The sequence below is a fragment of the Saimiri boliviensis genome, chromosome 8 (assembly GCF_048565385.1).
Source record: "Saimiri boliviensis isolate mSaiBol1 chromosome 8, mSaiBol1.pri, whole genome shotgun sequence".
Lineage (NCBI taxonomy): Eukaryota > Metazoa > Chordata > Mammalia > Primates > Cebidae > Saimiri > Saimiri boliviensis.
In genome coordinates, this window is record NC_133456.1 from 122007429 (window position 1) to 122023101 (window position 15673).

Sequence of the window (15673 nt, forward strand, 5' to 3'; positions counted from 1 at the left end):
TAACCCTCAGGTTGCCCTAGCGACTCCAGGAACCTTTCTCCATGCCTCTTTGCAGACTATGTATGGGTCATAGACTTTGAACCTCTCTCTCTCCTTTTTCCTCTCCTTGCTTTGGTTTAATTCATCATTTCTAGGTGTGTGACGACACTCCCTAACTTAACCTTCCGGCTTTCATATTTCAGCTACCATCACAATGATCTTAATACCAGCAGATATCTAGCACTTGGCAATTTTCAAAAAGCTTCCACTACATCCTTGCTCGGAATCTTGTGATGCAGGCGGCAGAGCTAGGATTGTCTCCTTTTAAAGGAAATCGAGGTAGAAAAGTTCATTGATGTTGGGTCATAAAACGGTGAGACCTTCAGTTAGAGGTTTCTGAAGTTCTGAAGTTTCAGGCAAATGTGCTGTGATTGGATGTGTTAAATTAGACTAACAGGGAGTGGGGAGGGGCTATGATAATTCAGAGTAGGTCTGCAGAATATGTTCCAAAATCATGGACTTAATTCTTTAAGGACATAGGAGCTTGTGAAGAGTTTTCTAGATGTCTTATCCATAGAATTTCCTTTTTTCTTTTTTTTTTTTTTTTTTCCTGAGGTGGAGTCCCACTCTTGTTGCCTAGTCTTGAGTGCAGTGGCACGATCTCGGCTCACTGCAGCCTCCGCCTCCCGGGTTCAAACGATTCTCCTGCCTCTGCCTCCTGAGTAGCTGGGATTATAGGAATGCGCCACCTTGCCCAACTAGTTTTTGTATTTTTAATGGAGACAGGGTTTCACCATCTTGGCCAGGCTGCCCTCGAACTCCTGGTTTCAGGGATCTGCCCACCTCAGCCTCCCAGAGGGCTGGGATTACAGGCGTGAGCCACTGTGCCCAGCCCATACAATTTTTTTTTAAAGGCACTGAGATCCTAAAACTGAAATTGTAGATAAGAGTTGTGGGATAAAGAACTTCTACTGAATGATGATTTGCAAAAGTATGTCTTCAATATAGTACTAAGTACTAATTTTATGGGGCAAATAACTCTAATCCTATAACCTTGTATAAAATCTTGCCCTAAACTAAATTTGAATGTATAGATCATTTATATTTATTGACAAAATACTGGTGCTATGTTAACATTTACAAAAAAAAATTCCAGAAAGGAACATGCTTGGAATTCAATGTGAACCAATCAGTTAATTGTTGTGTTTATTCTGATGCTTTTATTTGGGAGTCCCGTATCACAAAATGACATGTGTAATGTTTACAACAGGTATTAGAAATTGAGATGTTTTTATTTTGACTATTTGAGAAGAAAATTGTAGATAATGTTCCAAACCATCATCAAAAATGCAGAGCAAACTTTTCTGTATATAAACTGTACATAAAAACAAGGCACTATACATTTTTGGGGAGATATTAAGGTAGAAAGGTTGATTCGCATAGATTCTCCAGAGTCCAGGCCATTATGTAGAAATTCTTTGTTCATTTTAGCACCGGAAGCAGTACTCAGAACAAGTCATACCTAACGCTGCAGGAAATGTTTCCAAACATGTGTGAAGATACGTATTGGTGGCAGAGCTCATTCCACAGAAGCAACTCCAACTACCTTTTCATATTATTTTGACACCAAAACAAATCTAGAAAGTGAATGAATACGTATTGCTTTGCTAAATACATATTTGACTTATATGGTGTTTATATAAATATATATATATATATTTTAGAATCCACAAACTATCAAAATAACACTTTATAAAGAGAACTGCTTCAAAAAAAAAAAAAGGCATTGTCTAGCTGGAACAAGGCAGTGCTGTCTACAGCAGCTGCGGCTTAAGTGCACGTAACAATACTTTGATTAATTCTGATAACCTGCTGAATGGTGGAAAGAAGTTTCCAAACAGTGTACTTGAACATTTACAAAATACACAACTCTGGGACAAGCAGTATCTTTAACAATGTCAGGTTCCGAAAACTGATTGAAAACTACTTTGTGAAAAACACCAGTCCAAAACTCTATATCCATTTCCCTGGGGTGGAGGTATTGGATATGACCTCGAGGCTCCTCCGCGTCTCCCCACTCAAAACAGGCCTTTTGCTTTTTTCAGGTTCACCTGCTTCCAGGCGGGCAGAGCGTGGTATTCATCTCGTGTCATGTCTAGTGCAAACTGGAACATTGGGAGAAACACCAGCAGCTCAGTGAAAGGACTCTCAGCTGTGTGTGTTGTTTTAGTCCCATCCCCATCCCAGTGGAAGAACTGCTTACCTCGAAGTCTTCATCGGTGAGATAGATCTCAAGCTTCAGAGGATCGACCCCCTCCGGGAGCGGCCTGGCCAGGAGGTCGGCCAGCGGGTAAATGGTTTTACAGAGCTTGGCTAAGACGTCTTCCACAAGGGTGATCTGATTGGAAACTTCCGTGTCCTAGAGTAGAGGAGGGGGCAGAGAGGAGAAATGTGTCCCACACTTGAACGTTTTATCAAGTGCTTGCAAACACACAGTCCTGTGCCATCTGCACACAGCCTGAGGACTCATTGCTCCACGTTACTGAGGAAGCAGCTCTGAGAGATAAGGGATTGCCCAAAGCCCTGCAGCTCTCTGGACTCTTAATTTTAAAAAATTTTAAATTTTAAATTAAAAATGCTTTTTTTTTTTTTTTTTTTTTTTGAGACGGAGTTTCACTCTTGTTACCCAGGCTGGAGTGTGGAGTGCAATGGCACGATCTTGGCTCACCGCAACCTCCGCCTCCTGGGTTCAGGCAATTCTCCTGCCTCAGCCTCCTGAGTAGCTGGGATTACAGGCACGCGCCACCACGCCCAGCTAATTTTTTGTATTTTTAGTAGAGACGGGGTTTCACCATGTTGACCAGGATGGTCTCGATCTCTCGACCTTGTGATCCACCCGCCTCGGCCTCCCAAAGTGCTGGGATTACAGGCTTGAGCCACCGCGCCCGGCCAAAATGCTTTTTTTTTTTGAGACAGAGTCTCACTCTGCTACCCAGGCTGGAGTGCAGTGGTGTGATCATAGCTCACTGCAGCCTGTAGCTCCTGGGCTCAAGTGATCCTCTTGCCTCAGCCTCCTGAGCATCTGGGACTACTAGTGTGCATCACCATGCCTGGCTAATTTATTTTTCCTTTTTTTTTTTTTTTGGTAGAGTCTGGGTCTTGCTATGTTGCTTAGGCTGGTCTCAAACTTCTGGCCTCAAGTGATCCTCCTGCCTCAGCCTGGGAAAGTGCAGGGATTACAGATATGAACCACCACACTTGGCCCAAAATTTTGTTATTTTTTAGAGACAGTGTCTCACTGTCACCCAGGCTGTAGTGAAGTGGCTCAATCATAGCTCATTGCAGCCTTAAACTCCTAGACTCAAGCAGTCCTCCCACCTCAAGTCTCCTCAGTAGCTGGGACTATTGGCATGTGCCACCATGCCCACCTGATATATTTAAAAAATTTTTTTGTAGAGATAGTCTTGTTTCTCTGACTTTTAGATGTTTTCTCACCTTGTCACAGAGTTTCAAACAAACCCTTCCTCAGAACTGCCTCTGGAAAAACATTTTGAGACTTTTCCATGAATGAACTGTGGACTAAGATTAGTAGATTTGAAGTCTAAACACCAGAAGCCTCCAAATAATGGAATTTGTTTAAAAATATTTTAAAATAACCTGAAAAGAAATCACACCCTCCTTCCCTACCCCAGCCCCATTTCTTAATCCACAATAGAAAAAGAAGGTTACAAGGTAGAATATTCTGGAGCAGAATCATGTTTTTAAAAAACCACTGTGTGAATTTAATCTGAGCAAGCTTTTCTAGATAAATTCTCTTCCTCCATTAAACTTCTGACTCCAGATGGGCTGCTCTCCTTTTGGGTGGGTGGATGATGGGAATGGATGACTAAGAGCTGTTGCTCAAATCAGAAATATATGGGGCAGAGTGGTGGTCAAGAGGCAGGTTTTGGGCTAGGTGCAGTGGCTTGTGCCTGTAATCTCAACACTTTAGGAGGCTGAGGTGGGAAGACTGCTTGAACCCAGGACTTGGAGACCAGCTTGGGCAATATGGTGAGACCATGTCTCTACAAAGAATACAAAAATAGGCTAGGCATGGTGGTATGTTTCTGTAGTCCTACCTACTCGGGGGGCTGAGGTGGAAGGGTCGCTTGAGCCCAGGGGTTCACGGTTTGTGTGAGCCATGATTGTGTCACCACACTCCAGCCTGGGTGACAAAGCAAGATTCTTTCTCTAAGAAAAGAAGAGGCGGGTTTTGGAGTGGTCTTGCCTGCAACTAAGTACCTACTCCTCCACTCGCTAAAAGTCACTTTGGTCAAGTGCCTTCATGTTTTTGTGACTCTGCTCCCACACCAGTAAAATGGGGGTAATAGTAAAATAGATCTGGATGGACTGTTGATAAACGAGAAAATCAGTGTAAAGTGCTTGGAGCTGTGCCTAGTGCAGAGTGAGCACTTGGTGAATGTTAATTATTTGTATAACTTGCTGGTGTGGGAAGCCTGACTCTCCTCTGGCTGGAATCCCACAGGCCTGCACCACGGTAAACAGCCCCACTGCCAACCCACAGGATCTATAGTGAATACAGAGAGAGGGTGGTGAGTTACATCCTTCTGAAACTGGCTCAACTGTCCCACAGAACTGATGTTTATGGTTTCTTTTAAATAAACATCAAAATTAACTCTCCCAGTCCTGAAACTCAAGAAAGTTATATTTGTCTTATCTGAGTTGCTTTCTCAGGAAACCAACCATTACGCCACTCTGATAGTATCAGAAAGCCAGCAGTGGCTCACACCTGTAATCCCAGCACTTTGGGAGGCTGAGTTGGGCAGATGGCTTAAGCCCAGATGTTCAAGACCAGCCTGAGCAACATGGTGAAACCTCATTGAAAATACAAAAAAATTAGCGGTGCATTGTGGTATGTGCCTGTAATTCCAGCTACTTGGGAGGCTGATGTAGGATTGTCTGAACCCAGGAGCCAGAGGCTGCAATGAGCCATGATTGCGCCCCTACACCCCAGCCTGGGCAACACAGCAAGATCCTGTCTCAAAAAACAAAACCTAAAGGTTACCAGACCCCTCACTCATCATGATGCCTAACCAACTCCCCCTGCTTTCTGTTAACTCCTCTTCCTCACCCTAACTCCTGTTTACCCCACACGGTTACATTTCTTCCCTGCTATAAAAAAACCCTAGTTTTAGTAGGCTAGAAACACAGATTTGAGACTTATGTCCCGTTCCCCTTGGCTATTAGCACCCAAATAAACTTTCTTCCCTGGTTTTGCTTGTCTCAGTGATTGGCTTTGTTCTGCATAGTGACCAGCAGCTGCAAAGCTTGGAATCCCCAGAGCCTTCTGGTTTCATGATACCATAGTTATGGCAAACAGAACCGTCTCGCTCTGGCTGTGGCAGGGACCAGGCCTCAATCAGCCCCTTCCCTGTGGCGATCAAGTCCATTTGGCTCCAAGGGGACAGGTTAGCGTGAGCAGCAACGTCTTCACTATCCAACAGACTCTCTCCATTGCTACACAGAAGTGGACTCTTGTTTAAAATTACTCAGATTTCCTATAAAATACACTTGGGTCATTTCCCCAAGCAAAGCAGCTCTCCTACATGGTAAAAAATCAAAATCAAAATGGTAAAAACCTGTCTCTCACCAAATCAAAACAAATCCTTGGAATTGCTATTGCTAGTAATGGTGATAGCTCATAAATAAGGAATTGAACATAGCTATAGTAAAATTCTTTTCTGTGTGGTTGGAAAAGAAAACATTCTAGATAATATTTTGGTAGATAGAAGTTATGATAAATGCCTCATGGAAATACCAGATGGTCTCATAAAAGACAAAATTTTTTTTTTTTTTAAGACAGAGTTTCACTCTTGTCCAGGCTGGAGTGCAATGGGGTGATCTTAGCTCACTGCAGCCTCCTCCTGGGTTCAAGCAATTCTCCTGCCTCAGCCTCCCGAGTAGCTGACATTACAGGCATGTGCCACCACGCGCAGCTAATTTTGTATTAGTAGAGATAGGGTTTCTCCATGTTGGTCAGGCTGGTCTTGAACTTCTGACCTTAGGTGATCTGCCCGCTTCAGCCTCCCACAGTGCTGGGATTACAGGCATAAGCCACCGCACCCGGCCCAAAATACAATATTAATGAGATGCCAAGCGATACCTTATCATAAGTGAGTCACAGTACATCTTTTCATTCAGTTATCTGAACACACTAATTCATCACATTTCATATGTGTCTCCTCTACACAAGGTTAACGTCTGAAACCTGAAGCTTTGGTTGGTTGTCATATGGACACTGAGAGACAAGCAATGCCAAGCCACAGGTTCTTAGCAACAATACGAAGAGTTTCAGCTTTTATGTACATATATAGTCCTCAGCACGATTAAACTCACCTTTGCTTTTAAGTTTTTAAAATGGGGTATACTGTGTAGAAAATTACTAAAATAGTTCAATTGATTTCCCATTAGACTTCTCTTCTTCCTAAGCAAATTCTATGTAGACTTGCTAAGATGTTGCAAAAGGAAAAATATTTTCCCACTTTGAAAGTGCAACTGGATGCTTTCCCCAAAGTAAAGTCAACCCATAGTCCAAAAGGCGCAGGACAGAATGCTCACCATCTCTGTGATTTCAGCAATGTCCTCTCTGTGCTCCCAGCAGGGAAACATATTGGTGAATGTCAGAGGCTCCAGACCAGCATGGATAAGGTAAGACTTGGGGGGCGGCTTCTTGAGATTTTTTCCTGTAGTTAACACAGAATGCAATGTCAGTAGACCCTACTGTCTTTCTGTGATTTCCCTTGAAATCTTTTCTTTGTTCAGAACTCATGACTTCATGCTTAAAATGCAAGTTATGAGTAGCTCATAACAACACATGGACGATGCTTACATAAGATGTTAATTTCATAACTATGTATGATTGTAGTGACCTACAATCAACCTGAGCCTATACTTCTTGAACCTAACAAAACACTAAATTCCTGGAAGGGAGAGAAGGGCTCCGTCTGCAGCTTCTGGGTGGAGCATTTTCTTCCTCCTGAACTCACCTGTAGAGGCATCTGTCTCACTTCCTACCATGGGATTAACTCCAATATGACTGACAGCGAATGACAGCATCTTACACATCCACACTCACTATAACACTGGGTGGAAGGTCTCATATGTTATTTATTGCTAAAGAGATTTTCAGGAAGAGAATCAGTTGCACATACTCAGTGATATTAAACTTAATTGTATCAATGAAACCATAAAAATTCAATAAGATATTAATTACTGGCATTTTCATTTTACACAAAAGACCGGAAATTTCATATGTATAGTAAAGAACCATGAACTTACTATGGGTATTTCTCTTTGGATATAATACTAAAAAATAATAATAAATAATAATAAGGTTGGCAATGGCCATCTGCCATTTGGGGGAGACTTCCATTCTCCACAGCATGGTAGTGCTTGCAGATAATGTACATGGCAGAGGCCAACTTGTCTCAGCGTGATCAATCCCCGAGTACAACAGGGTTTGAATCTGCCCTGGGCTTTCTGCAATACAGCCTTTATCCTTGAGGGTAACATGTTAGATGGCCTCATGAGAGAGAAAAACTAGTTCTTCCTCATGCTGGCAGCTGAGACTGCACTAATCTAAAAGTTAATAAATCTCAAAAAGTTAAAGGGGAAAAAATGGGTTTCATTACCACTTGCCAGGCTTTATAGATGCTGGCTGACATGCGCAGAAAGGGAAGGGGTTCTGTTGGCTGGGCGTGCCTGAGGGGCTCCCCCATCTGCTCCCTGCTGCAGGCGCGTTAGAGGGAGCCTCACCTTTGCAGTACTGGAGTACGGTCTCCATCGCGCTCTTCCGGTCGGAGGCCCAGCGGATGCGGGCAGAACCAGGGATCTTGTTCTCGATGGGCCACCAGCCTTGCCAGAGGTACACCTCGTGGTGATTGTCAACAAGGAAAAGTGCTGTGAGGGAGGGACAGAGCCCGACCATCAGGAGCTCCTTCGCGGACACCTGCAGCTCACTTATCCCAAACCTAGCGGATGCTGCCTCTCCCCACTGCTGTGTCACAGGGGAAATCCCCTGGCTCTTACCCCAGGGACAAAGGCAAACACAGGGTCCCACCCAGCCCTTTGTAAGTTCAACTGGGAGAAGCCTCTAGGCAAAGAGAGGTGGCATCAAGGAGTTGGCCTCTTTCATTCCTCGTCCCCCAGGTCCTCCCAGCTTTGCTCCAGCTCAAGCCGGTGTAACCCTTCTGGATGCTGGCAGTGCTGTGCTGAGAGTGGAAGGGATGATGCATGTGCCATTCAAGGGACTGTCAGCGCCATGCACCTCCAAAGAGCACAGTCAACGCTGGCGCGCACAGCTCACTGCAGAGAGGTCAGTGGCATTCCTGCCCTGCGTGTGACTGCTTAGCAGTGAGGTGAGCTCATGGTTCTCTTACAGAGAAATGGGCCTAAAATCAAAACTGCCGCTCCCAGTGCTTTGGGAGGCTGGGGCGGAAGGATTCCTTGAGCCCAGGAGTTGAAGACCAGCCTGGGCAACACGGTGAGACCCTATCTCTACAAAAAGAAAAAAAAAATTAGCCTGGTATGGTGGTGCATGCATGTAGTCCCAGCTACTCAGGAGGCTAAGGAAGGAGGATCACTTGAGCCCAGGAGTTTGAGGATGCAGTAAAGCATGATTGCACCACTGCACTCTAGCCAGGATGATAGAGAGAGACCCTATCTCTTAAAAAAATAAATAAAAATTAAAATTGTTCTGTCTTTTCCTCCTTTTTCTCCTCCTCAAATTGTCAGCCTGACTCTTACTCCACGTGCCAAAATGCCTCTCATTCTTGCTAGCTCAGGTCACCATGTGTCCTTTCCTGGCATGTGTTTCAGGATTCAGGAACCACATTTTAAAAGCCCAGTGGAGGTTGGTGACCTGCCCTTAGCTCCAGGATGAAGGGTGTGGGCACAGCCTCTCTTTCTGGTCACTGACTAAGATTTTCCAAGCATAGCATGTGCACAGGTCAAACTTTCAGTGGTGCCCTGGGCTCCCAGTGCGAGGTGAGGCCCCTGGCTGCAGCTCTGGGCTCTTGTAATGTGAGAAGCAACAAACACGCTGAGAGGCAGCTGACCTTGGCTTCACTGGAGGGCGGGCTGGAGGGGCTGTCAAGCCCAGTCTCTTGTGACTTTCCCAGCCAGAATGAGGGCACAAGGGTTTCTGTCTTGATGTGGTGGCCTGGTGGGAACAGCCCTGACCTTGGCATCAGAAGACCTGGACTGGAGTCTTGGTTTGCTGTGGAGCCTTGGTATGGTGGACCCTGTTCCTTGGCTAACTTAGCTGATACCCCAACACCCTTCTCTGCCATTTGCTTTCCCAGGCTCCCTTGCAGTTGGGGTTGGCCATGTGACAAGCTCTGGCCAATGGGACGTATGCAAAAGTCTGCTGGGGGCTTCTGGGAAAACGTGCTTTATCTGATTAAAGAGAGATGTGGCTGTAAGTGCTCTTTCTTCCTCATGCTTTCTTTCTCTGTCTTGAATGCAAACATGATGACTGGAGCAATGGCAGTTGACCAATGACCATGCAGCAACAAGACTGAGAGGAAGGCTGGGAGAATAGTGGAGATGCCAGCTCTGCCACTGTGGCACTCACCCTATTCTTAACAGACATCTTTGGGTGGGTTAAATAACTGAGCCTCGTTCCTTATGCTATAAGGTGTGGCTGATTTCACCCTCCTTCCTTCTGATGTAGAGATGAGGATGAAATAGCATAAGCACATGTTCTGGGTGTTCTGGGAGTGCACGTGGCAAAGAGAAGCTGCTTAATGAATACCGATGTAAAATCAAAAGGTTTCTTGGAAGGTGTGCCTTCTGCTGTTCAGCACAGCTGCCTCCTGCAAGGCTTACCTGGTTGGGGTGCGCTGTACAGATCTTCCTGCAGGAAGGGCATGGAACTGACCACAGAGGGGGCTCGGGCAGGGTACACGAACTCAGTGGCTACGAAATCCCCAGAGGAGCTGCTGAGGATGAACAGGCGAGGTGCGAAGTTAAAACTTCCAGGATCTTTGAAAGTAAAGAGAACAAAGCTGAAGATACCACATGCAGCAAAGTAAATTCCAGATGAAGAATAAAAACATGAAATAATTAAATGCACTGTGGAAACATAGGTAGGATTTATCTGAGCTTCAAGGTGAAAAAGACCTTTTCAATTGCAATAGTAAAAGAACTAATCAAAAGGGAAATAATACATTAATTATATAAAAATGCAACAATGCAAAATTAAGAAAAAGCAAGTCATAAATGGGAAATATTTGTAATACAGCAACTAGTTAATATCCTTAATAGATGAAGGTACATACATAAGAAAAACATAAATCTCTCAATAAAATGTGCAAAAGAGACAAATAGGACACTCACCAAAGTAGAAATTAAAATGGCTAAAAAGTATATACATATGTAACAAATATGCATGTTATATAACAAATATGCATATATTTGTATATATTATACATTTATATACATATATATGTACCTCCAAGTAAAACAAAACAATGCTTAGCTATATGTCTCATCAATTTGGCAAAGAGGAAAAAGGTAATATGCTGAATTTATGATTGTGCTGAGAAATGTACGCTTTTGTATATTGCAAATGAGTGCAACTTGGTCCATGCTGACACATGCTATAAGACTTTTGTAACTAGCACGGCAGTTCCACATCTAGGAAATCCTCTCAATTAGGAAGGAAAGTATACGATTATTTTTAAAAGTATTCAAACTGCATTATTTTATAAGGGAGAAAAATCAGAAACAAGAAGCAGCTCAACTCAGCTGCCAGAGACTGTCACGTACAGTGATGTATATTCACAGAGTAATCATAGAATATCTTGCAGCCATTAGAAATCCACATTTTAATAACTTGGAGATTATTCATAATAAAGGAAAAAAGCAGGTTACAAAATAGTAGGTCCACATTTTATTTTTAAAAAGTTATATACAGCATAGTCCTGAGAGATGTGATAAGTGTCTTCGTTTTTTTTTTTTAACTTTTCTGTAATTTCACACATTTCCTAGGCATTATGTTTTAAAAGCTATATAAAAGTTTATAAACATTGAGGGGCAGATTATTATGGAGAACTTAGGATACTCCATTGCTGTCCAGCCTTGGGCAAGCTGACTAACTTCTGTATGCCTCACGTCCCTCATCTATAAACATGGCAGAGTGCTGGGTTGTACTACCGGAGTTGCTATGTGTAAGGTGTTGACTAGTGTCTGGCTCGTTGGAACTGCTTAACAAGTTCACTTTCCTTCTTATGTTCATCCTTATTTTGAGAACAGCTGGGAAAGCACACATATAACACCTAACCTCACTCCGGTGAACGGGAGTGTCTATTCTATACAGACACAGCCAGTATCCCTAAACAGGTTAATGACTGAACGGCTCTGGAAGGGGGATAAGAGACTGGCTTCCTTCCCCTGGATCCCACTCCAGCACCCAGAGGACTGCGACTTCTCAGGTGGCAGCTATGAAGAAAGAAATGGTTCCTGAGTCACTAAGACCCTGGAAGGTGGCATGGACCTCGGGAAGCTTTGAAAGCTGAATTGCCAGTGGGAATTTGAAGTCTTGGTGTCCAAGTTAAACTCACCCCTGGGGAGAAAAAGCCTCTTCGAGCAGCTGGACATAGTGCTCATAACACTAGATTTATGACAGGCTGAAGAATTAAGATAAAACATGAATGGGGCACAGTGGCTCATGCCTGAAGTCTCGGCACTTTGGGAGGCTGAGGTAGGCTGATCACTTGAGCCTAGGAGGTTGAAGCTGCAGTGAGCTGTGTTTGTACCACTATACTCCAGCCTGGGCAACAGAGCAAGACTCTTGTTTCCAAAAACAAAAGAACTGGATCACAGGCTGTGGATGGCACATTACCTTGAAGCATGCAATCATAGGCTTTCCTGTCCCTCCTTCCTAAGGCATCCCAGAATCCCAGGGGCTCGGAGCCTTCGTCACACTCGTGTATGGTCACTTTGCTGCTACTATGCAGTCCTGCTTCCAGGGGGCATCTGCAAGGGAGAAACTCCAAGAGTTCTTTGTAAGTCTGGAGAGTGTTGATGACACAATTATTATTATTACTATTACAATAACGGCTTTATAATAGCTTTCCTGAGATATAATTCACATGTCATAAAATTCACTTATGTGTACAGATTTTAGTACACACAGAGTTGTGCAACTTATCACCAATTTCAGAACATTTTAATCCCCTGGAAAGAGAAACCCTGTGCCCATTAGCAGTCACTCTCATTCCCCTCCTTAGTCCTCAGAACACACTAGTCTGCTTCTGTACTGATGGATTTGCCTAGTTTGCACATTTCATACAGATGGAATTATATAATATATGGTCCTTTGTGACTGCATTTTTTTTTTTTTTTTACTTAGTATAATGTATTTAAGGTTTGTTCATGTTGTAGCATGTCTCAGTACTGAATTCTTTTTTATGGCAGAATAATAATCTGCTGTGATGCCACATTATTTTCATCCACTAATGCATTGGTAGATGTTTGGGTTATTTCTGCCTATTGGCCACTATGACTAATATTGCTATGAACCTTCATGTACAAGTGTTTTCATTTCTCTTGGGTAGATACCTTGGAGTTGCTAGTCATATGGTAACTGTATGGTTAAATCTTTAGAGGAATTGCTACACTGTTTTCCAAGGTAGCTGTACTATTTTACAACCTCCGCAGTAATGTGTAAGGGTTCCAAATTCACATCCTCGCCAATACTTGTTATTGTCTGCCTTTTAAAAAATTTTAATATTTGTGGGTATATACTAATGGTATATATATATTTATGGGGTACAGACACAAAATTATTCAAAACTAAATCTGGAAATCAGTTCACTGTCTCTTCTACTTTCTAAGGAAGAGCAATTCTTACGAATGAAAAAATATTCCGCAGTTATGAGTGTGGTGGAGGAGAAGTTGACCCCTAGGGAGGGATGTATGATCACATCTAATATGTCATGAACATTATAGACATTTTTAGGCTGGGCGCAGTAGCTCACGCTTGTAATCCTAACATTTTGGGAGACCGAGGCAGGTGGATCACGAGGTCAGGAGTTCAAGACCAGCTTGACCAAGATGGTGAAACCCCGTCTCTGCTAAAAACTACAAAAAAATTAACTGGGTGCGATGGCAGGCTCCTTAATCCCAGCTGTTCGGGAGGCTGAGGCAGGAGAATTGCTTCAGCCCAGGAGGCGGAGGTTGCAGTGAGCCGAGATCGGGCCAGTGCACTCCAGGCTGGGCAACAAGAGTGGGATACCATCGCAAAAAAAAAAAAAAAGAAAAAAGAAATTGCATGGATAAGACATCTAGAAAACTTAAAAATGAGTTAGAAAACTCCTCACAAGCTCCTATGTCCTTAAAAAATTAAGCCAGGTGAATCCTCAGACCACGGTGAGGCGGCCCCCAAGTTGGAGGGCTGGGCCGAGACGTTCATCCTCTCTGCTTGGAGTGTCAGAGGCCCCGACCATGTTCCCAGCCATCCCTTGCTGCAGTCACTTTCAGCACCCCAGGATCTGCTAGGTCTTGGGACCCCTGAGCCTGCCCCGTCCCTCTGGGAAGCCCGGTGTGTGGGGGGCTCGCTGCAGACAACACTCACTGTTCCTTGATCTTGTTTGCAGCGGTCCTTCCAACCTCCTTCGTGTGGGTCTGGGCTTTGCATCCGTGCCACAGGTAGATGAGGGCCTTGTTGATGTTGAGCACCACCATGGAAGTCCTGGACCTCAGGCTGCTACAGTGACAGGCCACTTCCAGCAAATTCCCTTCCATGGGCACCTCTCCACGCACGCAGTACAGCCGCCACTCACCTGCAGGGGGCACCAGCGGCGTGGAGGAATTACGATGTGAGCGAGTGGCAACAAACTAGGCCCTTTCTGGTGCCTGCTGTGCCGTCCACAGCAGCCACCTCTGTCGAGGGCCAGGGACTTAAGGGACTAGAGGGCTGAGGCCCTGCGCAGGGAGCCCTGCCAAGCACTGAGGCCTCAGGACTTCCTGCCAGCCCAGAACGTGGGTTCTTGTAGTTAGAAGCAGGTGATCCAAAGTTCACAATATAGACACAACATTTTTCCAGGGTTTACACAACAAGGTTCTATAACAGACATATTTTAAAAGGTTCTAGAGCTAAAAATGTTTTTTTGGATGGTGGCCAACAAAAATTTCATACTTTATAATAGACGAGCCACTGATTTTTCTTCCTCCTAAAACAAGTAGACAGAGGAAGGGAGGTCACTTTCCAGCCTCCTTCGGGCAAAGGTGAATCCCGGAGTAAATTCTCCAGGGAGAGGCGGGTCACGAGCGCCCAGAGCCGTTACCAGGAAAACATGAGGAGGCCTTCAGAGATGGTGCCACAGCTAGATGAAGACAGACTCACTTTCAGCCCCTGCTAATAAAAATTCCTTCCAAGAGAGGGAAAGACAAAGTCGAATTCCAGCAGTAAAAGTGACTTACTTTGCACATTCTCTTCTTCCTCTTCCCGCCTCCCAGAGTGCACCACCATCCCCCCTTGGAAACACTGCAGGAAACAGGGCGGCTCCTTTCCCTGGAGAACCTGGACCTTCAGATTTAAACAGGGAAATAGGTAAGGCGGGTGGTGCTTTCAAAGTCCTAAAAACAATACATGCCTCTCACAGAAAATCTGAAAAATACTAAGATGTACAAACAAAAGCCAGTTCCAACATTAGGGCCTAAAGAGAAGAGAAGCTTTGCAAACTAGGGTGTGCAACCTCCTCTCAGGGTGTTAGGGAGTTTTTGTTTTTCCTAAACAAAGTAGGAGCCTTACTTTATAAGGATGTATAGCCTCGTTTTCTTTACTTAATGTTCTATCATGGAATATTCTTTTAAAACATGACCCCTGATATTTTAATGGTATTCTGTGGTTACTGATGTAATAAGACTGATACAAACACGTTCTTAACAAGGTAGTTCTCAGTAATGAGAATGGCTCGTCACTGATTAGTAATCATTCTGGGGAAAATGTACGGTTTGTGGCCACCCCAGCAGTCCACTCAGTCTCGCCCTTGTCTGCTAGGGAAGGCTCTTCCTTCAGAAGTTACCTGTACCATGATAACCTCAAGTTAGGGTTGAGTCAGCTCCCGCTAAGACACTTTTCCCTTAAAGAGGCAGTGTTTCCTGGAGCTAGTAGTCGGGGAGCGCTGAGAGGAAGCATTTCCCACTGTGAGTTAATATATCAATCTCAGCACCCATTTGGCATCACCAGCCGCCATTTCGTGGCAGTAGTTCCTATCTAAAACGATTTTCCAGGACTGGACCATGGCTTGTGCCTGTAGTGGTACATGCCTTACATCCCAGCTACTCAGGAGGCTGAGGAAGGAAGATTGAGCCTGGGAGGTCAAGGTTGCAGTGAGTGGTGATGGTGCCACTGCACTCCAGCCTGGGCGATAGAGTGAGACCCTGTCTCAAAAAAATAAAAATGCAAATAAAATGATTTTCCATCCACTGGATTGATAATAGGTAAAATGCTCAAATGCAATAGATTAAGACTCAAAACTCTGAGGATGATTTTGAAGGCATGATAAAAGCATATTCATTCAGAGCCTTTACAAAATAAAGGGTAATTGAAATGACTATTAGGAATAAATTAATATGCAACTGTTGCCAATATCATTTCTAAAATATAGTCCATGGTAGGAAATTA

General features: G+C 44.1%; 1 protein-coding gene and 1 long non-coding RNA gene across 23 annotated transcripts in view; one reads left to right on the forward strand and one right to left on the reverse strand.

The window, feature by feature from the left end:
- The window catches only part of LOC104652936 (uncharacterized), a 40130-nt gene that overhangs the window by 12841 nt on the left and 11616 nt on the right, over positions 1-15673 (forward strand). For 2 of the 3 annotated variants that reach the window (XR_012519029.1, XR_012519030.1), the window contains exons 2-3: positions 2085-2329; positions 6638-6687. This is a non-coding gene — a long non-coding RNA (uncharacterized LOC104652936). Of the gene's footprint in view, positions 1-2084; positions 2330-6637; positions 6688-8187; positions 8397-14502; positions 14597-15673 lie in introns of all 3 variants that reach the window. The other variant, XR_012519028.1, reaches the window with a different exon arrangement.
- Positions 1251-15673, reverse strand: part of SVIL (supervillin) — a 171999-nt gene continuing 157576 nt past the window's right edge. For 13 of the 20 annotated variants that reach the window (XM_074405178.1, XM_074405176.1, XM_074405174.1 and 10 more), the window contains 7 exons: positions 14467-14572; positions 13619-13826; positions 11885-12018; positions 9868-10023; positions 7795-7938; positions 6598-6722; positions 2135-2398 (listed from right to left, as the gene is read on the reverse strand). In XM_074405178.1, the coding sequence (XP_074261279.1) occupies positions 2135-2398; positions 6598-6722; positions 7795-7938; positions 9868-10023; positions 11885-12018; positions 13619-13826; positions 14467-14572 (1137 nt within the window). Of the gene's footprint in view, positions 2399-6597; positions 6723-7794; positions 7939-9867; positions 10024-11884; positions 12019-13618; positions 13827-14466; positions 14573-15673 lie in introns of all 20 variants that reach the window. The other 7 variants (XM_074405191.1, XM_074405172.1, XM_074405187.1 and 4 more) reach the window with 1 other exon arrangement.